This window comes from Lagenorhynchus albirostris, chromosome 15 (genome assembly GCF_949774975.1).
Source record: "Lagenorhynchus albirostris chromosome 15, mLagAlb1.1, whole genome shotgun sequence".
Lineage (NCBI taxonomy): Eukaryota > Metazoa > Chordata > Mammalia > Artiodactyla > Delphinidae > Lagenorhynchus > Lagenorhynchus albirostris.
The window spans coordinates 50,838,917-50,863,597 of record NC_083109.1 but is presented as its reverse complement, the minus strand read 5'-3'; the positions used below and the strand labels follow the sequence as shown (position 1 = coordinate 50,863,597).

The following is a 24,681-nucleotide window of genomic DNA, read 5'->3' as shown; positions in this document are numbered from 1 at the left end:
TAACCACTGCGCCACCAGGGAAGTCCTTGTACTATATTTTAATTAAATATTTAATGAGTACTCAAATTTAGCATTATAAAATTAAAACATTGTCGTTCAGCAGTATCTATTCTCTAGTCAAATTGCCCAAGTTATATACTGAAATACTTGCTATTATGCTGCTTTTATGACATAAAGGTACACAAAAGATATATTTCTGAAATCATTATGTGAAAATTCATTTTGGGGGAAGGGATTGTGAGGGAATCAGTCATGTCAAGTATGCCTAGATTGTTATTTATTTAAAAGAAATCTAGGTGGAATCATCTTATAAGGTGAAGAATTCATTGTAAAGCAATTATCATACTGCCTTACTTTTCCTACCCCCAGCAGTCTGCTGTTTACATTTAGAATTTGCAAATCAGATTTCTTAAAATGGGATAAATTTACATATAACTTCAATAATTTGCAATTTAAACTTTATTAATGTTAAAAATAATTATTGATGTTACAGTTTTTCTTGAAAGGTAAACTATTTGCTAATTGCCTCTTCAGTTAGAAAATTTTACTCAATATTTCCATTAGTTGTTTTCCCAACAAAATTCAGTGAGATCTGCATGCATATGGAATTTAAAGAAATAATAGTAATATGTCTAAATGTAATAAGACTAGCTAATAGCTCAGCTAGGATGTGGTAGTCTTAAAAGCTTGAATGTATTTTATTTATATTTTTTTCAGATTTATTTTGGCTGCGTTGGGTCTTTGTTTCTGTGCGCGGGCTTTCTCTAGCTGCAGCAAGTGGGGGTCACTCTTCATTGCAGTGCGTGGGCTTCTCACTGTGGTGGCTTCTCTTTGTTGCGGAGCACGGGCTCTAGGCATGCAGGCTTCAGGAGTTGTGGCACGCGGGCTCTAGAGCACAGGCTCACTTTGTTGTGGTGCATGGCTTAGTTGCTCCCTGGCGTGTGGGAACTTTCCAGACCAGGGCTCAAACCTGTGTCCCCTGCATTGGCAGGCGGATTCTTAACCACTGCACCACCAGGGAAGTCCTTGAATGTATTTTAAATGTAACAGATTATTGCAAGGTTAAAATCAGTTGCTAGAATTAGTGATATAAATTCATCCTTTCAGAAAAAGGTAGTTATTTTTATTTCTTAAAACATTTAAAAAATACTTAATTTTTCTTTGTTAGTCACTGAAGAGAACTTTAAAATTTTTAAAGATGTTAATATCTTTAAGGTTTAAGATCTAGGACTTCAGAGCTTAGATTTATTAGCAGCAATATGCAAGTTTTGTTACAATCTAATTTATGTTACTGTCCAGCATGTTTGCATTAAGAAGCTAAGCAATTTTATGTGGATTGTTAGAAAACCCGATATAAAAGAAAGCTTTGAAGACCATGGCAAATTAAATTGCATTATACATGTGCTTTGAATGAATTCAGTAAGGACTGATAGCATAGGCCAGTTACTGTGCTCCACCTAATGATTGAAAATAAAGTAGAAACATACTAAGTATTAAATGATTACATTTGTAATATCAGTTAACTGTCTTATTACTTTGTACTACTCCTTGTGGAGCTGAACATTTATGAAGTTGTTTTAGATGTTTGTCTGGAATAAATACATTTAAATGGTTCCTAGTTAAAAATGTTTGTTAGAGCCAGTAAAATATAACAAGTCCATGAAATTAAATTTAGCATCTCCATCTGTGTTTAATATTTGTCTTCTATAACCTTTTTGTTTTTCAGAAAATAATCGGCATAGTTATTGGAAAAACAGATGTCAAAGGCTTTCCAGACAGAAAAAGCTGAGTTCTGTTTAACTCTTTGCTTCATTTTTCATCAACTGTGGCTTATGACTACAGCAAAATATATTTAAGTGATTAAATTTCTCATGCCTGTTTAACTCCCTAAGAGCAACAGCCATGTTCCCTATTGCATGGTAAAGTACTTGATTTAAGGCCACATGTGTGGCCTTAAATCATTCTTAATGATTTTATTTGATATCTCTAAAACACAATTTAAAAAGCTGTGTATACAGTACTAAAATAGCTAAATTGGTCAACTCATTAATGTGTATCAATGAGTACTTATTGAGCACCTCCACTGTGTAAAACCTGGTGGAAAGGTAAGAGAGAGAGATGTTGTATGTAGTCTCATCATCCTCAGTTATCAAAGTGTCTGAAAGGATGGACGTGGAGCTAGTTTGACTGGGCTCAGCACGAGTCATCTGAGATCTATTCTATGTACAGCTGTGAAATCGGGGTAAATAAAGCTGGGATGAGAATTAAATGAGCTCATACATGGAAGGGTGTGTAAGGCACAGTAAGAACTCCATGTTAACTATCAATATCAGCCTAAGAGATACAAGTACACAGGTAAATCTTCATAGAAGACAGAAAGTGATAAGGAGGAAGGTTTTCCAGCAGGGATATGTCCTGACAGTGTTGAGCGAGAGAAGTATGGCAGCAGTATCTATGTATTTACTCAAAGAACCAGAAAATTCAGTGGAAAAAAATCATCTTTCACATGTGGAAAATACAGTTAAGTTTGGCTTTAGTGGTTCTTATTGAGTTGCTTGAACTGTGCAAGAATTTTAGGACTATGGAAACACAATCCGAGACTAAAATTGGATTTTTAAAATCAACTGACTCTCAAACTTTTGTAGTTTACATGCAGAGATAAACTATAGAATGCCAAAAGTAGCAATTCACTATTATTAGCTTTTGAAGTGTCAATGCTTTTTATTAAAAGGTACAGTATAAGTCCTTCTAAACAGCCTGAGGGAATCCGAGCTCTAGTCAGCCAGCCAGTAATTTTGACAGAAGAAGACAATTAATTGTGGCTGTGTTAATTGACTTATGGTGTAGTGATAGGTACCTTTATTTTCATTTTATTTTTTATAATATTCTGTTGTTATTTTTGAGGTAAATAACAAAGATGTCATCTCCCACCCATACTCGTTTGTCTTCTCTTTACTGCATCATAATTAATTAGATCAGAATTACCACTTGAATAGTTTGAGAAATCCTGCATCTCTGTTTTCTAAGCTGTAAAAGGAATAACTTGAAATATATGAATTAGAAAAGGTCAATATTTATATATTTGCTTAAATTACAGCAATGAAATAAAATTTTCACCTATTAGACGGTGAGAGTAGGGTACCATTTCTGTAGTGTTTGACTATTTTTTATAATTGTACAGTATTCCTTTTTTGGAGAAGATATGCTTACTGACTTTAAAAAACATTACACATATCAATATATTGTCATAAAAAATTCAAGCAGTGCAGAAGGTCATAGAGTCAAAAAGAGAAATTCTTCATTTAACCCTCAACTTTTCCCATCCCAGCCCCCACCCCAAAGGTAAGCACTAATCACAGTTCAATAGATATCTATAATGTGCATTTGTATGTTAGGTTGTATTTTTAAAAACTTTTAAAATTGAAGTATAGTTGATATATAGTATTATAGAACTTACAGGTATACAGTATAGTGATTTACAATTTTAAAGGTTATATTTCATTGTAGTTATTATAAAATACTTGCTGTATTCCACGTGTTGTATAGTATATCTTTGTAGCTTATTTTGTACCTAGAAGTTTGTACCTCTTAATCCCCTACCCCTATATTGCCCCTCTCTCCTTCCCCCCTTTCCCCCTTCCCCCCTTCCCTCCTTCCCTCCTTCCCTCCTTCCCTCCTTCCGTCTCCCCACTGGTAACCACTATCTGTGATTCTGCTTTTTTGTTATATTCACTAGTTTGTTGTATTTTTTAGATTCCACATATAAATGATATCATACAGTATTTGTCTTTTGTCTGACTTATTTGACTTAGCATAATGCCCTCCAAGTCTATCCATGCTGCTGCAAATGGTAACATTTCATTGTTTTATATAGCTGAGTAAAAATTTCATTGTGCATATATATATGTGTGTGTGTGTGTGTGTATATATATATATATGTATGTGTATATATATATATATATATATATCTCACAACTTCTTTATTCATCTGGTGATGGACACTTAGGTTGCTTTCATGTCTTGGCGATTGTAAATAATGCTGCTATGAACATTGGGGTGCATGTATCTTTTCAAATTAGTGTTTTTGTTTTTTTCAGATATATTCTCAGAAGTGGAATCGCTGGGTCATATGGTAGTTCTATTTTTAGTTTTTTGAGATGCGTCCATACTGATTCGCACAGTGGCTGCACCAATTTACATTCCCACCAACAGTGTACAAGGTTCCCTTTTTACATTCTCGCCAGCGTTTGTTATTTGTGTTCTTTTTTTTTTTTTTTTTTGCGGTACGCGGGCCTCTCACTGTTGTGGCCTCTCCCGTTGCGGAGCACAGGCTCTGGACGCGCAGGCTCAGCGGCCATGGCTCACGGGCTAAGCCACTCAGCAGCATGTGGGATCTTCCCGGACCGGGGCTCGAACCCGTGTCCCCTGCATCGGCAGGCGGACTCTCAACCACTGCGCCACCAGGGAAGCCCATTTGTGTTCTTTTTGACGATAGCCATTCTGACAGGTGTGAGGTGATAGCTCATTGTTGTTTTGATTTGTATTTCTCTGATAATTAGTGATATTGAACATCTTTTCATGTGCCTGTTGGCCATCTGCATTTCCTCTTTGGAAGATTGTCTATTCAGTTCTTCTACCTAGTTTTTAAATTGGGTTGTTAGTTTTTTTGATGTTGAGTTGTATGAGCTGTTGATGTATGTTGGATATTAACCCCTTATTGTTTATATCATTTGCAAATATTTTCTCCCATTCAGTAGTTTGTCTTTTCATCTTGTTGATGGTTTCCTTTGCTGTGCAAAAGCGTTTAGGTTTAATTAGGTTCCATTTGTTTATTTTTGCTTTTATTGCCTTTGTTTTAGGAATGGATCCAATAAAATATTGACACAATTTATGTGAAAGAGTGTTCTGCCTATGTTTTCCTCTAGGAGTTTTATGGTATCTGGTCTTACATTTAGGTCTTTAATCCATTTTTAGTTTATTTTGTATATGGTATTAGAGAATGTTCTAACTTCATTCTTTTACGTGTAGCTGTCCAGTTTTCCCAGCACCACTTATTGAAGAGACTGTCTTTTCTCCATTGTAGATTCTTGCCTCCTTTGTTGTAGATTAATTGACCATAAGTGTGCGGGTTTATTTCTGGGCGCTCTATCCTGTTCCATTGATCTGTGTGTCTGTTTTTGTGCCAGTACCACGCTGTTTTGTATTACTTTTTTTTTTTTTTTTTCTGCGGTACGCGGGCCTCTCACTGTTGTGGCCTCTCCTGTTGTGGAGCACAGGCTCCGGACGCGCAGGCTCAGCAGCCATGGCTCACGGGCCCAGCCTCTCTGCGGCATGTGGGATCTTCCCGGATCGGGGCACGAACCAGTGTTCCCTGCATCGGCAGGCTGACTCTCAACCACTGCGCCACCAGGGAAGCCCTGTATTACTTTTTAAATTAGCAAAACAATAAAGAAATTTTATTTTGGAAAAAAAGTACTTGCTGACCCCTAGTGGTATCTTTTAGCAGCACACGTTTATTTGTTTTGAAATAATTTAGATCTGAATTATGACTTAGGTTAAAACAACAGTAAGAGAGAAATGGAGACTCTAAGCTAATATCAGGATGGTTCAAGCCTACATGTCATTTCCCTCCAAATATACAGATAACTGGGGAAAGGAAACATAGGGGTAACAGTGAGGTGAGTTATCTACCTTGGCAGCTTTGAATTCATAAAAGCATAACTTATATAATTTATATCTGAAATAATATTTTACACCATGTGTTTGAGTGTTTTTAGCATCAAATAATCATATTTGTTCAAAGTTAAAATAAAAATTTTCATTTGAAAAATAAAAGCATTGGTTTTTCCTTAGATATTGGATCAGAAAGGTACACTTTCAGTTTCACCATTCGTGATTCAACAACCCATTTTGTAAATGCAACATCGTGGGGCAAGGAAGATTACATCAGATCACTTTCTGACAGCTTTCGTGTTGGGGAGTGTGGTAAGTTGGCATTGATTCTTAAACTGTTTCTCTTACAGTATTATTCCCATGATATGTTTGTGATAACTACACTGAGGGACTCAAAATGAAATGAGACACAATTCTTATTCTCAAGAACCTTACCAGAAAAAAGTCAAGTGTTAAGAGTATAACACAAGGCATTCAGCATTTAATTGAGACATACAAACATGATAATCACATATTTTTACTAAGTAGCTCTATGATCTTTGGTTTATTTCTATTTCACTTTGCATCAGTCCCTCTTGTGGCTCTAATCATTTATCTTCCTGTAAAATTATAATAGGGATGCTAAATAGATTTTGATAAAAGATATTTGAAATTTTAATGGATTTTAAGAAACCTTCAGCCTAAAATACCAAATCTTTCATATCATCTACCCACCCCAATAGCCCTCTATGGTACAGTGTAGTATATTGAAAAGAACAAGACTTTGAGAACAGGTAGATCTGAATTCAATTCCAAGTACCAACTTTTATTACATTGTGGCTTTGAGAAAATTTCTTAATCTTGTTGGGTCTCCACTATGAATTAATACCCTATAGATGCTTGTGAATGTTAAATGAGATAGTGTGCCTGTTATAAAGTGTAGAACTTAGTCACTCAATAGATGACAGCTCTAGCCTCATACAAGAAACAAGAAAGCATGTATACCAGTTCTCTTTCATGGTAGAAAAAAGAAGGGAAAAGGTAACACGGACAATTAAACTACTCCTCTCCAACCCTGCAGTATCAAGCAGCCTAGTACCCATACTAGTTACTCAGCACCCAATCATATTATTAACTTTCAGGATTACATATAGTATCTCTCTAACTGAATAATAAGGTAGTTGAACATATGAACTATGAAGGCAGAAAACTTTGCAAACTTTGCAAAAACTTTACAGGCCCTTAGAAGCAGCCTGTAAGGATAGCATTGGGGGGAAGGTGAGCAAAGAGGCAGGTTCAGCAGGAGCCCAGTCTCATCCTGACCCAGATGGGAGCTCTGGAGCATGAATGGCACCTCAAAGTGGTACCACCCTAAAGAAAGAGGCCTGGGATTTTGTACCCTGTATTTACAAGTTATTGGCTGAAGTCCACACCCTACTCCTCCTACAAGCAAAACATTTCTTGGATGAATTTCTTGGATGAATGCCAGAACATTAGTTACCTAGAGCTAAAGATATATTTCGGTATTAACCTACGTTCCATGTTGATGGCTGTTGTGAGGATGAATGAGATAAGGGATTTTAAAGGTGTAAATCTGATGATGCTTATAGAAGTAAATAAGATTTTGGTGTGGTAGAATGAAAAGATTACAGATTTTTAAATTAGAATTACAAATAGAATTAGAACAGTTCTAATTCCAACTCTACTACTTTCTAGATATAATACCTCAAGAAGGTTATTTAACTTCTGTGAACTTCAATTTCTTCATTTGGAAAAAGGGATAATAATGAGGGATGGTTGTGTGAGGAATTAGCAAAATAGAGCACATAAAACTCTAACATAGACCATAGGAAATGAAAACCCTAAAATGTTAAGTCATAAAGCTGATAAGTTGTGGGGCTCAAATCAGGACCCAGATTTTGCATTGCTCTTTCTAACTACCACTATTATTTTTGAGGACAGCTGTGAATTGGGTGAAGATCAATTTATTTTATAGAAGGGTATGTTGTAACCAAATCAAATGTTCACTGTAACTATTCAATAAAGTAATATTAATGTGGATCATATGTTGGGATTTAAACACAAAATATAAGAAATGTCATCTGAGATCAAATTGATTGGTCATACCCCAGGATTCTGTTGCTCACAGTGCCACAAGAAAATGATTATGAAGGATACATAACACCAACTCAAAATTAGAAATAACATTGTAATGTTCATTGTTATGTACACTCATTTTTTAAACTTATCCTGTTACTTTTTTGTAATAGCATCATATTTTCCCCTCTGTTTTAGTGATAATTGAAAATCCCCTGATCCAAAGAAAGGAATTAGAAAGAGAGGAAAAGTTCAGCCCTGCAACTCCTAGGTAAATCTAGCACAGAGGTCAGAATGATTATTACTTTATGTCAGAATGATCATTACTAATAAGTTTATGCCAGAATGATTATTACTAATAAGTTTTTGCATGTCAGATTAACAGAGAGCTTATTAAAGGTGTATACTTCAGTTTGAAAATTAGGAGTTTAATTCTGCTTCATAATATTTATCTTTGATTATGAAATAATTTACTTTGACATAGGATCACATAAAAAATGGCTTTGTTTTTAGTGCTTTGATTCTCATTCTTAGATTACAAAAATCTGACTCTAGTCACATTAAAGCTGAACAGTGAAAAGGTAAATCATGGAAGTCATATATCCATTTTTTCATCTCAATTTATAACTCTCTTCACATGCCTTACTATCTTAGTTCAGGTTACCTGGAAGTAGAGCCCAGAGGAGGATTTTTGTGCAGATGATTTGTTGAGGGAGAGCCCTTAGAAGCAGCCTGTAAGGATAGCACTGGGGGGAAGGTGAGCAAAGAGGCAGGTTCAGCAGGAGCCCAGTCTCATCCTGACCCAGATGGGAGCTCTGGAGCATGAGTGGCACCTCAAAGTGGTACCACCCTAAAGAAAGAGGCCTGGGCTTTTGTACCCTGTATTTACAAGTTATTGGTTGAAGTCCACCCCCTATTCCTGCAGAGGAGGGAAGGCTTAAAGGTATTTCTGGCTGAGGGCAAATCTCGAGAGAGAAGGGAGTAGCTGGTAAAGAGCTCTGGGTGGGCACAAAAGTCTCTACTACATGTGCACCTGCACCCATTTTTCTGACCTCATCTTATAGGTCTCATTTCTCTGCAGCCACATGAAGAGTCCTCCACTTTATGAACATCCTGGGCTCATTCTGCACTAACAACATTGCATGTTCACTTCCCTCTGCAAAGAACAATCTTATTTGCTCTTCTCATTGAAGTGTCAGCTTAAATGTCACCTCCTTAGATCTTCCCCCACCTACTCTGTCTGTAGTAGCCCTTCCAGTCTGCATTACTAGGACTTCGTCCTGTACACAGTGTATGTGTACCATCATAACCCTGATCACAATCTGGGATTATTTGATTAATTGTTCTTATCTGTCTCCCTCTCACGCATGTAAACTCCGTGAGATCATAAGTCTTGTGTGTCTTCCTCACCACTGTACCCCCTGTGCCTAGACTAAGGTCTGGCACATAATAGGCTCTCAGTAAGTGTTTATGGAATGAACACATGAATGGAGGGAGGGAAGAGCATCCTTGGCAGAGGGAACAAACATGAAACCTCCTGGCCTTTTCCAGAACAGTTAATAGTAGTTTAAACCTTATGAAACTGTTGATGTTTGACTACGTTCTTCTCTAAAGTGGTAGTTTCATAGCCTAGGAATATGATGTGGCTGGAATATAGGCAGGGGAACAGCAGGAGGAGAAGCTCGAGAGAGAAGCAGAGACACTTCACAGACAGCTTTGCTTGTTGTACCAACTTCATGCTTTGGTGATGGCTAGCCCAGAAGATCTTTGGAGATGGGAAATATATTCATATTCGTGGTTTAGGAAGATCACTTTGGCTACCTGAGGACAGACAGTAGGGGAACAAAGCTTAGGAGACAAGCAGTAGTTTGGGTGAGAAGTGATGAGGGAAACACCTAAAGCAGTAGCAGGGGGAGGGGGAGCGGGGGAGGCTCTGGATTAGAGGACTAGAAAGATGCTCCATGGAGGACACTTGGAAGTTGATTGGCTGGAAGGGGAAGAGCACCTCAATTGTGTAAATATTGTGCATCTGTTCCTACAGAGCACCACAGAGGTAAGGGAAGCACATAGGCAGGGCAGTCAGTGTCATAGAGGTGGAAATCCCCCCCCACACACACAATGTTTTAGAGTGCTTTTACACCCCCTTTTTTTTTTTTACAGAGAAAGAAACTGAAACTCAGTATTGTGCAAGATCAGACTATTAGTGTGCTTAAAACTCAGACACAGTTGGTCTTTAAAACATTTTCTTAATGAAAATACATTTTAGACAAAAAATATTTTACAAAGCTTTTCAATGTTTCTAAGAGTGAAAAGTATAAATCTTCTTAATATAATTTTTAAAATATAGTTTAAGTTACAACCAAAGTTTAACTGTGAACTTTGAAGTATTTTTCTATTAGAAAATCATTTGATATTAACTCTTGGTGTGTGTTTTTACAATTTAGCGATTATAAACTATTGCTCAGTGAGAATCACTCAATGGTAAAAGTTTGTTCCAGTTATGAAGTGGATGCCAAGCTACTTTCTTTGATATACTTACCTGTTAAAGAGTCTTGTGATTATTATTCATTGGGTGACATTGTTGCAAACGGACACAGTCTTGATGGGAGAATTATTAATGTCCTTGCAGCTGTGAGGTCGGTAAGTTAAAACCCCAACAAAGCCAAGTTCAATTTGGTGGGGGGAGTTCTATCATTTTATTTGTGTTTGGAAAGTAATAATCAACTGGAGTAAAATTTCCTCTGTATCTTGATGCATCCTCCATTGAATTTAGAAAATAACACTTCTCATTAAAGGGAAAGCAGCATTTTACCTGTGAATGAGTAGCAAAATAAAATTGTATTTGAATGTTAAATGCAGTACACAGTCATAAATGATCTGCTAACTATATGAGAGCTTTTCATACTTGAGTTAAACAAAAGGCACAGATAGAAAGGGTAAATTCATTGACTTTAAGATCTCCAGGAAGTTCTTTGAAGGGGCCTAAGTTGAATAAATCAAGGAATCAATTCAGTGCGTGTTCTCAGAGCTGTCCTGAGTTGGGGGAGAGAGCGAGAAACCCACGGTGCTGCAGTAGGGGCCCTGTGAGCTAATGCATAGCATCAGGTGCTGAAAACCAGGGCAGAACGACACTCCATGGGGTGCCGGGGAATGTCTCACCATCCTTTGCTTCCACATCTCCCTCTTACCCAATTATTGCAGCAAGTTTTGAACTCCATTGGACAGACTAGAATCACTTGGCAGGGAGCAAATTTTCACAAAATAAAGTACATAAATAAAGGGGCAAGAAGAATTTCTCAATATACAGAATGATGATAATCAGAAGACAAAAAAATGGGAAATAGATTTAGGTACTTATAGTTAATGTTGTAAGTAATTGCTAATTGCGTTTCCATATTAAATGACTGAGTGTCGACTATCCCCGTGACAGGCCAACAGAGGCCTGCCTGCGTTGTTCCCCAGCCCAGCCCAGCCCAGCCCAGCACAGTGCCTGCCACACAGTGAACACTCAGTATCATTCAGGATGGAGGAATAAACACCCGATATGACAGTCATGAAAAATGGGAAAAATTCATTTCTGGGCAACTTAGGTTCAATCTTACTTAAAGGCAGGATATGATCTCTCAATTTCCCTGAAATTCCATATAATGCCATTATATCACAATGTAGTAAGGATTTTCTAAAACTCAGTATGAATATAAAACCTACAACAGCTTTTTCCATGTCCCCCTTCCTGCCTCCACCCCTTGAGTCTGGTACCACCTTTCATAGGATTATATTATTTCTTTTATTTTCATGCCTTTTTTCTCCCATTTTGCTTCCATCCCTCTTACATTTCCTTATCTTTACATTTTTATTTAAACTGTTTTCTTCCTTCTCGCCTCTACTTAGGTCTCTTCACTTTAAAACTCCTTTTCATACAGTTTTCTTGCATGCTGTGATATGGTAGGCCTCTCTCATACTCTGGCTGTCCTTTCCTCTGACTTTCTTTCTAGATGCTCTCTTCTGCAGGCAGCTGTGACTCTTTCTTCAGCTCCTTCCTAAGGAGCTCAGCCCTGACAATAGATGCATGGGGGACAGTGGCATAGGGGGCAGCTGACTGTCCATGCTTGGGCCATTGCTGTGTGACCATCAGAGGTGCTGCTGTTCCATTGAGAACTCCCTGAGGGCACAGAAGGGCCCCTGAGTTCACCTCCACGTCCATGATCCTCTTACACCACAGTGTGGACTGAATCAGACGGTATATCAAAGCACATTCCCATGTATCCCTCATTCGATTCTCACCAGCTTGTCCCTAGGAAGGCAGCAAAGGGGGTATCAATATCCATACCTGGGCTAGCAAGACGAGGACACTGAGGCCCAGAGAGATGAATTCATCCAATCACATTAACTCCGTGCCAGGCCCTGTGCTAAGCCATGGGGATACACAGATATTGAAAATGTACTTTCTACCCTCACTGAGTCCACATAGATGCCACCCAGGGACTTGTCATGGAGCATTTGTTCTGACATGGTGAAAAGATCCCACAGTCTTGACTTAAAGCACACATATCTGTATCTCTCTTCAATCAAAGTGTGTGACTTACAACTTAAATACACCTGGTTCAGAGATAAAAGATGCTGTTAAATCATCAAATATATATTAGTGATTCTAGCTATTTTGATATTTCTAATTTGTTGTTTAAAAGGTAAACATTTGAGTATTTCCATCAACAAATATTTAAGTACCTCTACAACTGTAGGTGAAGAAAAATAATGATTTTCTTCAATTTCTAAGGTTGGAGAGCCAAAATACTTTACAACTTCAGACCAAAGAAAAGGCCAGAGGTGTGAAGTTAAACTCTATGATGAGACAGAGCCTTCTTTTGCAATGATATGGTAACTTCCCACATCTGTTCCAAACTGTGAAATCTGTGCTATTATCACCAAGTCAGACATTTTAATTTCATCAGGAGATGATGGATTTCATATCAGGAGAGGAGTAATGATATAGAAATGATATTTAAAAAATACACCTTTCTCTTGTATGTTGAGTCATTACAGTCTATGATTACCTTAAAATGAGATCTTTAGATGGCATGGGATTTCATAGATGGACTCTACTGTAACTTGTTTATTATTGTACTCTGTTTTGTAACAAATCGTCATTTACTAAGTCTCATCGATAAAGAACAAGCCAGACTTTCTGTGATTCCTTGGGTGGTACCCTGGAGCCAAGCCATGGAAAGATGGTAGAAAAGCAAGCATTGTCACAGGCTGGGTTCTATGGGGCTCCCAGTGTGTCAGATGTGGGGCAGGGCTACATCCTGAAGCATCACAGGGTATAACATGGTATTGTTTAGACTCCAGATGCCTGGGTACCAAAGAAAGCACTTAATTTGAAACAGGGCTTCAACCTATCAAGTCCCCTGAGCAGTTTATCCATGGTGGGGGCCCTCCCTTAATGGCAGGAAAGAGTGACTTCAAAATTTTTAAACTTGTAGTCACTCAGTTCTAACTAGCCTGGAGTGACCTGGGTGATAGGAAAAGAAGGAATTGAAGGAGCAGAAGTTGTTAGAGATGAAAGGTGCTGAAAGGAATGATTTTCATAGGTGTTAAATTTTCTGTGAAATAGGCAGTGTAGCCCTGCAAAATGCAGGAGAAGCCAAAATCCTTAACTGTGCCTTGGACCGTATGGGGGATTATTAACCTCATCCATTAAGACATCCTTTTTCTGGTAAATAATGTGGTCACTGCCAGTTTTTTTCTAATTTATTTGATTTTTATCACTTCTTTTTTAACACATGCAGTTGGGATAATGAATCTATTCTACTTGCACAGAGCTGGTTGCCACGAGAAACAGGTATAATACTTCAATGATTGCGTTCAATATTTGTCATTTTTTTATCCCCCTGTGTAATAATTTTAAAATGGCTTTTTTCCCAAACAGTAATATTTGCCTCAGATGTAAGAATAAGTTTTGACAAATTTCGGAACTGCATGACAGCAACTGTAATCTCAAAAACGATTATTACAACTAATCCAGGTAAAAAGCTATCTGAAATTTTTTATCCCTTTGGAAATGACTACATCATGTATTCTAATATTTGTGCAGTGTGTTTAAGAATGAAGCTTGGATTTCATTTGAATTAAAAGTGAAAAACTGCTTTATATGACTTTGAAAAACTTACAATGAGCTATATCTTTGATATCTTTACAAAAGAAATGTGAAAAACCAGACTCATTTTAAAAAAAAAAAATTTGTTTATTTACTTATTTATTTATTTTTGGCTGTGTTGGGTCTTCGTTTCTGTGTGAGGGTTTTCTCTAGTTGTGGCAAGCAGGGGCTACTCTTCATCGCGGTGCGCGAGCCTCTCACTGTCACGGCCTCTCTTGTTGCGGAGCACAGGCTCCAGATGCGCAGGCTCAGTAGTTGTGTCTCACGGGCCCAGTTGGATTTGTCTGGTGGAAAAGGTTATCAAGCTTGACAGTATTAATCGTATCAAAACCTCAAGACTGGGCTTCCCTGGTGGCGCAGTGGTTGGGGGTCCGCTTGCCGATGCAGGGGACACGGGTTCGTGCCCCGGTCCGGGAGGATCCCGCATGCTGCGGAGCGGCTCCGCCCGTGGGCCATGGCCGCTGGGCCTGCACGTCCGGAGCCTGTGCTCCGCAGTGGGAGAGGCCACAGCGGTGAGAGGCCCGCGTACCGCAAAAAAAGAAAAAAAAAACACCTCAAGACTAAGTTAATGAGACAGATTTGAAGGATGCTGTGCGTTTGGCTCTGAAAACAGGTTCAAAGGGGAAATGTCAAAGTGTTTTGAGCAATGCTAACATCATTAGAATAAATGCCTTGTTTCTCAAGGAGACAAATATAAAGGAGAATATGTATAACGGTGTGTGAATTTCAATATGCTTATTTAAATCAGTCTTATTTCTAATTTCCTGGGCTACACATGCCACGTAGAAGTTAAGAACCTCTAAATGGTTTGAGCTTTCATCCTAGCCAGCATGTCCAGGCTTCCTGCCCCGAGAGAGTTCATCAGATGGGGAAGGAAGAATTTGTCCCGACACAGACAGTCTGGGATGACCCTGTTGTCCTTAGAGCTCTTGACAGCAGTGCCTACACCCCACCCTTCCTACCAACTTCTGTCCCAGGATGCTCATTAATTTACAGATATTTAGTGAATGCCTTTTATTTGACAACTACTGAGGTAACTTTAACACTTTCTGGAACAAGGAAGTACATGAGTGGATGGATGCTCAGATGGATGGAAGGATAGTCACTATAACTGAAGCACAGAAATGAAAAGGCAAAACCCCTGTCTGGGATTCCAGTCTAGTTCTGAGAAAGAACCAACAGTGATAAGACTTGTGGTACAACAGGACGAGGAGGAAGAAACCCTGACTCTGTCCAGGGGAGTCAGGGGGTCCAAGCATTGGCAGGACGGTTTGCAGAATGTTGGAGATGGTGAGGGAGGGCTGAAGACAAGCAGGTGTTAGAGGTTGGGGCTTGGAGTTGAAGGGTGTCAGAGTTAGAGAGCCCCTCTTCAAAATCAGATTCGTGCCTTCTGGCACATTATCTCACTATTCCTGAGGATACTCATGTCCCAACTTGAGGAGCAAGTTTTTTTTTTTTTTTTAAGTATTTTATTTATTTATTTGGCTGCTTCGGGTCTTCGTTGTGGCATGTGGGGTTTTTAGTTGCAGCACGCAGGCTTGTTTCTAGTTGTGGCACACAGCTCCAGAGCACACAAGCTCCCTAGTTGTGGCACACAGACTCTCTAATTGTGGTGCGCGGTCTCCAGAGCACACAGGCAGGCTTCTCTCCAGTTGTGTCGCGTGGGCTCTAGAGCACTCGGGCTCAGTAGTTGTGGTGCGCGGGCTTAGTTGCCCCATGGCATGTGGGATCTTAGTTCCCTGACCAGGGATCAAACCCACATCCCCTGCATTGGAAGGCAGATTCTTAACCACTGGACCACCAGGGAAGTCCCGAGGAGCAAGGTCTTTTTTTTTTTTAATTATAAGAACCTTTTAAAAAATCTTTTTATTTATTTATTTATTTTTGGCTGCATTGGGCTTTCTGTAGTTGTGGCTAGCGGGGAGCTACTCTTCGTTGCGGTGCACAGGCTTCTCATTGTGGTGGCTTCTCTTCTTGTGGAGCATGGGCTCTAGCCACATGGGCTTTAGTAGCTGTGGCACGTGGGCTCAGTAGTTGTGGCTCACAGACTCCAGAGAGCAGGCTCAGTAGTTGTAGCACACGGTTTTAGTTGCTCCGCGGCATGTGGGATCTTCCCGGACCAGGGATCAAACCTGTGTCCCCTGCACTGGCAGGCAGATTCCTAACCACTGCGCCACCAGGCAAGTCTGGAGCAAGCTTTTTTTTTTTTTAAATTTTTTATTTATTTATTTATTTATTTTTTTGGAGCAAGCTTTTTAAACAACCTTAAAAAATTTTTTTTCTGACTAGAAAATAAATACATATAAAATTCAAAAAATACATAAAAAGGAAGATCAGCTGTAAATTCACCATCTCATAAGAGATAATCATTTCTTTGATACATATTCTTCCAGATAATTTTGCTTATGTATCTTTTTTAAAATGAAAGGGAATTGTATGACAATGTTTCGTAAGCTGCTCTTTAAACTCATGATATCTGGTGTACATCTCTGTGTTAATGGAGCACCCCATCACATTGTCAGTGGCTTTGTAATATTGTGTTTGATTGTATTCTTATACGTCTTCACTTTTTACTGGTAAAAATAATTTTGGATCATTTACAGTGATTTAAAAAATAATCAGTTTGCTGTTTACTTATTATGCATTTTCAATTAAGATACACCAGAAGCTAACATCCTATTGAATTTCATAAGAGAAAATAAAGAAACGAATCTTCTGGATGATGAAATTGACAGTTATTTGAAAGAATCCACAAATTGTAAGTGACCTTTAAATATTATTTGAATTTTTAAAAGGCCAGAATTTGGGCCTGTAAAGTTACTTAGTAAAAGATATTGTATTCTTATTATGTAACTGCTACACTTCCACTTTTTATTTATTTATTTTTGGCTGTGTTGGGTCTTTGTTTCTGTGCGAGGGCTTTCTCCAGTTGCGGAGAGCGGGGGCCACTCTTCATCGCAGTGCGCGGGCCTCTTACTGTCGAGGCCTCTCCCGTTCCGGAGCACAGGCTCCAGACGCGCAGGCTCAGTAGTTGTGGCTCACGGGCTTAGTTGCTCCGCAGCATGTGGGATCTTCCCAGACCAGGGCTCAAACCCGTGTTCCCTGCATTGGCAGGCAGATTCTTAACCACTGTGCCACCCAGGGAAGGCCTATACTTCCACTTTTTAAAAGGTAGTTTAAAACTTTTGGAGGCCTATATAACCTTTTGCGAATCTGATGAGAGCTATGACCCTTTCCCCAGAAAAGTAGCTGTACCCACACATAGAATTTTGCATAAAATGTCATGTGTTCACAGACCCCAGACTGAAGCTTGACTTTAAAAGGGATGCTGGGACTTCCCTGGCAGGCCAGTGGTTAAGACTCCATGCTTCCAAAGCAGGGGACGTGAGTTCTATCTCTGGTTGGGGAGCTAAGATCCCACATGCCTCGTGGTGTGGCCAAAAAAAAAAAAGGGATGTGGTTTGTTGCCGTCTGTGGCTTATGCTTAGACACTCAGGAGAATGGCGGAAAGCAGAGGGAAAACTTCAATCATTCCCTGAAGGCCCATTCTTGTAACTTCATCCTAGGAGGTGAAATACTTCCTAATAATTCCTCTCGAGAGAGTAACAATTGAATTAAGCATGAAATAAGTTATGCTGCAAGTCACATTAACTTGTAAAAGAAGAACTTTGTTATGCTTTCCTGGGGGATATTTAACATGTTTCCTTTCTTTCTTTCTTTTTGTTTTTTTTGTTTTGTTTTGTTCTATTTTGTTTTTCGGCTGCACGGCTTGGCTTTTGGGGAACTAAGCCACGTGGTGCAGCCAAAAATAAATAAATAAATAAATATAGTCTCTTCACCATTTAAAAAATTGAGTTGACTTGTCTTTTTCTTATTTATTTTTAAGAATCCTTTAGATATTCTGGATATGAACCCTTTATCTCCTTATAGATTGCTAGCATCTCCCACTCTATGGCTTGCCTTTTCATTCTTTTAATGGAATCTTCTGATGATCAGAAATTATTCATTTTAATAAAGACTAATTTCTCTTTCTTTTCCTTTTTTGCTTTTATGTCCTTCTATATAATCAGTTTTAATATATCATATATAATAATTTTTCTATTACATAACTTAAGCTACTACGTATTCTCATTTGAGCTTTGTAGCTTTCTATTTGGATATAATCCTTTGGAGTTCTTAGAATATATTTAGAACTTCCATGACTTTTCTTTTTTTTTAGTAAATACAATAGTTGATGTCTATACAGTTGAACAATTAAAGGTAAAAGCTTTGAAGAATGAAGTAAAAGCTGATCCTATCTATGGAATTCTTTATGCTTACATTTCTACACTGAACATTGATGATGAAACTACAAAAGTAGTTCGAAATAGATGGTAAGCAACCAAATTACTTTTAGAAAGTTCATTCTTGTAAGAAATAAAAAGTTATTGTTAATAAATTTTTTTTTTTTTTTTTGGTACATGGGCCTCTCACTGTTGTGGCCTCTCCAGTTGCGGAGCACAAGCTCCAGACGCGCAGGCTCAGCGGCCATGGCTCACGGGTCCAGCCGCTCCGCGGCATATGGGATCGTCCCAGACCAGGGCACGAACCCGTGTCCCCTGCATCGGCAGGTGGACTCTCAACCACTGTGCCACCAGGGAAGCCCCCTTGTTAATAAATTTTAAACTCTATAAAAGTTAAGCTATTCTTTGACATAATAGTGGTTATGCATTTGAATAGTGGTTATGCATTATGCATAAGTGGTTATGCATTTGACAAACTATTTAGATTCAAAATTATAATTGCCTTTTAAAGCAAAATTTAATTTACTGTGTTTCAGCAACCCTAAAATAGAAAGATATAATAATGTCGAAACTTTTAGCTGGGATGAGAAACTATTGTTTTATGATAATTTGAAAATTATTTTGGTGACCACATCCTATAGCAATACAAGTAATAGCATTTTAATAAATTATTTCAACTGTATGAAGAATATGATTTCCAACCTCTCCTAGGTCAAAGTTAGTATCTACTTGCATAGAAAAGTAAACCCAAGTAGATTTAATAATCTTAGCCAAAAAATGCTTGGCAAGAAAATTCTAAAATGTTATTGTGAAAGCCTCCCTATGGATTTATAATTGACATTTTTATTGACATAGTTCTAGATTCACATGGCACTGTAAGAAATAATATATAAACTGTACACTTCGTGCAGTTTCCCCCAATGGTAACATTTTGCAAAACTATAGTATCACATCATAGATAGTAATGACATTAATTAAATCCACTGATCTTATTCAGATTTCCCCAGATTAATATGCATCGTGTGTATGTGAAATTTCATATAGTTTTATCATGTATGAAATGATAAACCACCACAATCAAGAAATTGACCTATGGATTTTTAAAACATTGTATGATTTGGTGTTAAAGTTGAAAAAAACTAATGTAGAGGCTGTTGTGTAAGGCAGGTGTTTATTTTTTGAAAAATATTTTTCAAAAATTAAAAAAAATGTTATTGTCTCCCTTATTTTTCCTACATCTTTAATATTGATATCTGAGGAAAAGTATCTAAAACTTAATTCAAAAGTTGATCTGTGGCTTACAAGAAACCAGTATCTTCAGATCATTCCCTCTGCTTGAGAAATTTGAATTAGTCTCTGCCTATTCAAATTGGCAAAGTAATGACTGCTTCAAAAATATAGAAGAGCATGGAATCACCCCTTAAAGAGAGGAGAATGTGTCACTAGCAGTGCTAGCAGCATTTAGAGTGTGAACCTCCCCGACCCTCAGGTTATTCTGTGGATGTACAGAGGACTTAGTACAGGACCAAATGAGCATTCATGGAACTCAGGCTTTCTAGGCACAAGACGGGATTCCTGCCCTCAAACTCTGAGCCAGGAGATAAACAAACATACCTGCAATAACATGGAATAGGATGTGATAGGGTGTAAGTTCGTGCTGAAGTGTAAGTTGTGCAGCTGTTCAGAGAAGGGAGGGTGTGGGGCTGGGGTGCAAGTGAGGAAGGCCCCAGTGGGGGAGTGATCCTGGGCAAGAACCCCAGCATGGGGGAAAGTAGGAGGCAGAACTGTGAGAAGACTGGATTGTCCCAGTTTCCGAAGCAGGAATACTGAAAATGAGGTTGACTGCATAGAAAGCATGTTGTATTGCTGTGCATTTTTCCTTGTTATTTTGTACGTCTGTTTTGTACCCTGCTCAGCACTGAGCACTCTGTAATTACTTGCTCTGTAAATATTCCAGGTGCTGACTTAGGCTAAAAGTCTAAGTGATAATTCTTCTGCTAGAGATCAGATTTGTCACTTAGGGCCTTCACATTCTATCTTGTCTTTGTTTCTTTTCAGTTCAGGCTGTGGTTACATTGTAAATGAAGCATCCAGCACTTGTACAACTTGCAACAAAGATTCTTCAGAATTTAAATCAGTTTTTCGCAGCTTCCATATGCTAATTGATCTTACTGATCACACAGGTACCCTCCACTCCTGTAGTCTCACAGGAAGTGTTGCTGAGGAGACTTTGGGCTTCACGGTAAATAATAAAAAGGAAAATATGTTTAGAAATACTTCCAAATTGAATTCGCTTCCCCAAACATAGGTTATTTTGGTGAACATTTGATAGAAATTAATTCATTAATAAAGAGGTCTGGGAAAAATCAATCTTGACTTAAACACACATTGTTTTAATGAACAAATAATTACATATTGCATATTAAAATTCTAGCTAACATTAACTGTTAGGAATAACAAGAGACATCCTTGGTGACAGTGGAGAATAAACATGACATTTTATATAGTCAAATAACAATGGGCAAAACAACACCTTGGAGACACTGAGCAGGGTCCTCTGTGAGGAGGGTTTGGCAGTATTTCACCTACCCAGGTGTATAAGGTCAGCCATGAGCTCTTCCTCAGTCTGCCCCATAGCATAGCAGCAGAGATTAGCTTGTGTGCTTGATGTTAGGTTTGATGTTTTTTATTGTTAGAACCCGCTCATGAAGTTTACCATTAAGCCTCAGTGGTTTCCACTTTGTTAAGGGGGGCTTTCTGTGCCGAGCCACCTGGCTGGCTTCAGACATTCAGTTTAGAGCCTTTCTATCTAGCCTTATCTCCTCCGTCAAGAGAATTGACCTGTAATTACTATGGATAAATTCCATTTCCAGTGAGCAAATTTGTTTTACATTATTGTCAAGATGAGTTATCTATATATTCTTTGGAAATATTTGTTTAATTTTTTTATCCAGGTAAATGAGTTTCTTGCAATGACGGATGAACAGAAAACAGCATTAAAGTGGCAGTTTCTTTTGGAAAGAAGCAAAATCTATGTAAAGGTTAGTGCATTTTATAATACTATATTATTCTTTTTTAAAACATATTTATTTATTTGGTTGCGCCAGGTTTTAGTTGTGGCAGGCAGGCTCCTTAGTTGTGGCCTGTGAACTCTTAGTTGTGGCATGCATGTGAGATCTAGTTCCCTGACCAGGGATTGAACCCCGGGCCCCCTGCACTGGGAGTGCGGGCTCTTAACAACTGTGCCACCAGGGAAGTCCCAGTACTATGTTATTCTATATGTTCAAGCAATAAGAAAATCCTGGAGTATGATGTAATAAATTAGGGAATTTGTTATATTTTTAATAAACTTTTTTATTTTTATTTATTTTGGCTGCATTGGGTCTTCGTTGCTGCGTGCAGGCTTTCTCTAGTTGCAGCAAGCGGGGGCTACTCTTTGTTGCGGTACACGGGCTTCTCATTGCAGTGGCTTCTCTTGTTGTAGAGCACGGGCTCTAGGTGCGCAGGCTTCAGTAGTTGTGGCGCATGGGCTTAGTTGCTCCGTGGCATGTGGGATCCTCCCAGACCAGGGCTCGAACCCGTGTCCCCTGCACTGGCAGGCAGATTCTTAACTACTGCGCCACCAGGGAAACCCAGGAATTTGTTATTTTTAATAATGCCCAGTTCCCAGATGTGCAGAAGGATTTGGCTACCATAGAAACAGTGGAAGTAATCAGCTTTTTTCATATAGTATAAAGAAGTTATAAATGATACAAAATAAAAAGACCAACAAAGAAAATATTAACTGCGTTAATGTTAACTCCAAGGCTAGGAACTGGGCTTTAGAGTCAAAGCTGGGTCCCCCCCGCCCCCATGTGCGATGCTCCTCACTTCAGTGAGCAGTATTCAATAGCAAGTTAAATGCTGCAGTGAGACAGACTTGGGTTTGACTCCCAGTCCCACCATTCCTCAGCCTATGTGACCCTGGGGAAGTTAATTAACTTCTCTAAGCCTCTAAAATTCTGTGCTCCTACAACTCTGATCAGAGCAGACTCCCGCAGCAATAGCAACACTTCAGTGTTGGAAGGCCACAGAACCTTAGTGTTAAAAGTGTAAAATGGGCAGTGGGACAAACTCCCCTTGTTTTGCAAATGAGGAAAATAGGACCAAGAAATGTTGCTTCTTGCCCCAGGTCACAGGTGAGATAGGGCTACACAGTCTACATTATTTCAGATATTTCCTCTTTTACACTCTTAAAAATTTTTGAGCTCTTAAGTGAGTTATATCTGTCAACATTGTACTAGAACTTAACATTGAGAAAAATTTTAAATGTATTCATGAGCACACATTCTTTTAGCAGTTAGAACAATGATATCTCATGTCATGTAGTCTCGAAAACTACAGTGCACTCTGGTGAAAGAACGAGAGTAAGAAAGGCAAAGAGCATTTTCATATTATTATGAAATAGCTTTGATCTCATGGATACCCTGAAAGAGTCTTTGAGAACACTGGGTCTGCTCCATCTCAGCCTCGTAAGCAGGTTTTCCTGTTTTCCTGTGGCTTCCTTTCCTTGCAGCCTCAAGCATATCTGAATAGATTACAGACATGGAGTCACCAATGGCCTCAACAATATTTCTAGGACCTCAGTTTGAGGCCTCTTCATTACTAGGCCAAAGGGGGAAAATTACAGTAATATACTGCATCTCTTCCACCATTTGCATGAATCCACCTAAATACTGTATACTGTCTATACCCAAATCAGCATATACTCAGATCCTTGTCCAACTTTGTGGTTTCCCTCCAAACAGGAGGTACCAGTTGCTCTGAGTTTGATCAATTTAAATTCATGGTAACTTATTTATAGTTTCCCAAACTTGATTCAAATATAGCAACAAATTGCTCTCAAGTAAATGGATATTGTACCTTTCCAAAGAATATGTTAAAAAGATATTTGTCAGATTTAACAAAGATTTCAAGCAGGTAGTGGTTGTATCACAAAATGTAATAAAGATTGTGAGCCTCAAATACAATTTCAATTGTTATAAATCAGTTAAAACAGAACATGTAATTTAAAAAATAAGAACTTACATTGCTCTGCTAATAAGATAAAAACAAAGGATTTCCATATAGGATACTTTGTATATTTATCATATTTCAATTAAAAATAATGGCTACTTAAAGTGGTTCATTTGGAGGGATTTCAAAGTGAGTTATTCATTTCAGTGTTTTAAAACACATAGTGATATTAGTATCACAGATCCTTGTAAGATCTGATATTAATGTTAAAGAATAATTTTCAAAAAGGTTAAATTGACTCATACAAAATAAAATGAATACATGTCAAAGATTTAATTCAATTCATTAATTAATGAAGGAAATTAAAGTGCCTAGCTGATGTGTCCTTCCACTCTATACTAAATAAAATGTTGGTGAGAGTGCTTTGTAAATTGTAAAAAGTGAGACATCATTATTAATCAACTGCATCATGATATTGTTGTGCTCTAACAGGTCACGTTACTGCTGTGGGTTCACGTCTGTCACAATTGGTTGTTTGAACACACTTTAAGCCCATTTTTCTATATGTTGGATTTGAAATGCCAACTTTCCTACCTGAGAAAAAGGTCATGAAAAATTGATGTGGATTTTTACAAAATTACTGTCAGAAGCCAGATCTATAATTTTTCTCCCAACTCTGCCTGAGACTGGAACTCTTTCCATTGTCTTACAGCTTTAACTGAAGTATTTGTTCATATCTGTAAAGAAAACTCATTGCTGTTCTCTATTTGTGGTCATTGGTTTTCAGCGTTGTATACCAGGTGATTTTAGAAACTAACTCTCTTTTTCTCCCTGCAGTTTTTTTTATCTCATAGAGCAAGGGGTGGACTGAGAGCGAGTGTGCTCTCCTGTAAGCTCGCAGATCCTATCGAGGCAAGTAGGAACTTGTCTGGACAAGGAAATATTTAAAAACCAGACGTCATTTTAAACTCTGGAAAAGAATACAAGTTTTAACCGCCTTTAAAGTGGAAAATGAGTTTGAAAATTACAGATAAAATTGTATTTTGTTCAAATGTGGTGAGAATGTTTCTGTAAATTGTTATTCTGTTTCCCCCTGGAGTCAGTTAAGAGTAAATCCTAAAATCCCTCTCTTATTCATTTCTTAGAAGGCCTTTTCTACTGGCTTTGCCCTCTCTCTCTTCCCAAGTTGGAAAATGTTTGCATGAATTAATAAACAAGTTTAATCTTTCCCACAGATATGAATGATTTTTCTTAAGCCCCTTTCCTCTTTGTCTTGTTTGCCTGGAGAAAGATCAGAACCTATAAAAACAACGTGGCCATGGCTCAGACTACTTTGCTGGAGCTGATGGGCGCGGACGACCGGTTCTCCCAGTGCCAGGTGGGGACGGCAGAAGTCCATGGGTGATGCTGTACAACTGTTTTGATCACTGTAGAGCTTTTCTAGTCGGTTGCTTTCTCTGATGACACATCAGAGCTACCCAATGCTTGTGAAGGCTT

The 24,681-nt window shown here is 38.4% G+C and overlaps 1 protein-coding gene across 4 annotated transcripts; it reads left to right on the top strand.

Moving 5' to 3' along the window:
• The first annotated feature begins 1,952 nt into the window (after nucleotides 1–1,952).
• MEIOB (meiosis specific with OB-fold) lies at nucleotides 1,953–24,420 on the top strand. 4 transcript variants are annotated; one of them, XM_060122853.1, is made up of 13 exons: nucleotides 1,953–3,342; nucleotides 4,098–4,132; nucleotides 5,854–5,985; nucleotides 7,948–8,020; nucleotides 10,194–10,389; nucleotides 12,527–12,627; nucleotides 13,539–13,591; nucleotides 13,679–13,774; nucleotides 16,563–16,664; nucleotides 18,126–18,279; nucleotides 20,248–20,431; nucleotides 21,144–21,230; nucleotides 24,022–24,420. In XM_060122853.1, the coding sequence occupies exons 1-13, from the start codon at nucleotides 3,203–3,205 to the stop codon at nucleotides 24,130–24,132; spliced, it is 1,464 nt and encodes a 487-aa protein (XP_059978836.1). In that variant the 5' UTR covers nucleotides 1,953–3,202; the 3' UTR covers nucleotides 24,133–24,420. The 4 variants fall into 4 exon arrangements, with proteins under 4 accessions (XP_059978836.1, XP_059978837.1, XP_059978838.1 ...); XM_060122854.1 differs by having other exon boundaries at nucleotides 3,221–3,342; nucleotides 4,098–5,985; XM_060122855.1 differs by lacking the exon at nucleotides 10,194–10,389 and having other exon boundaries at nucleotides 3,221–3,342; nucleotides 4,098–5,985.
• Nucleotides 24,421–24,681: the final 261 nt, after the last annotated feature.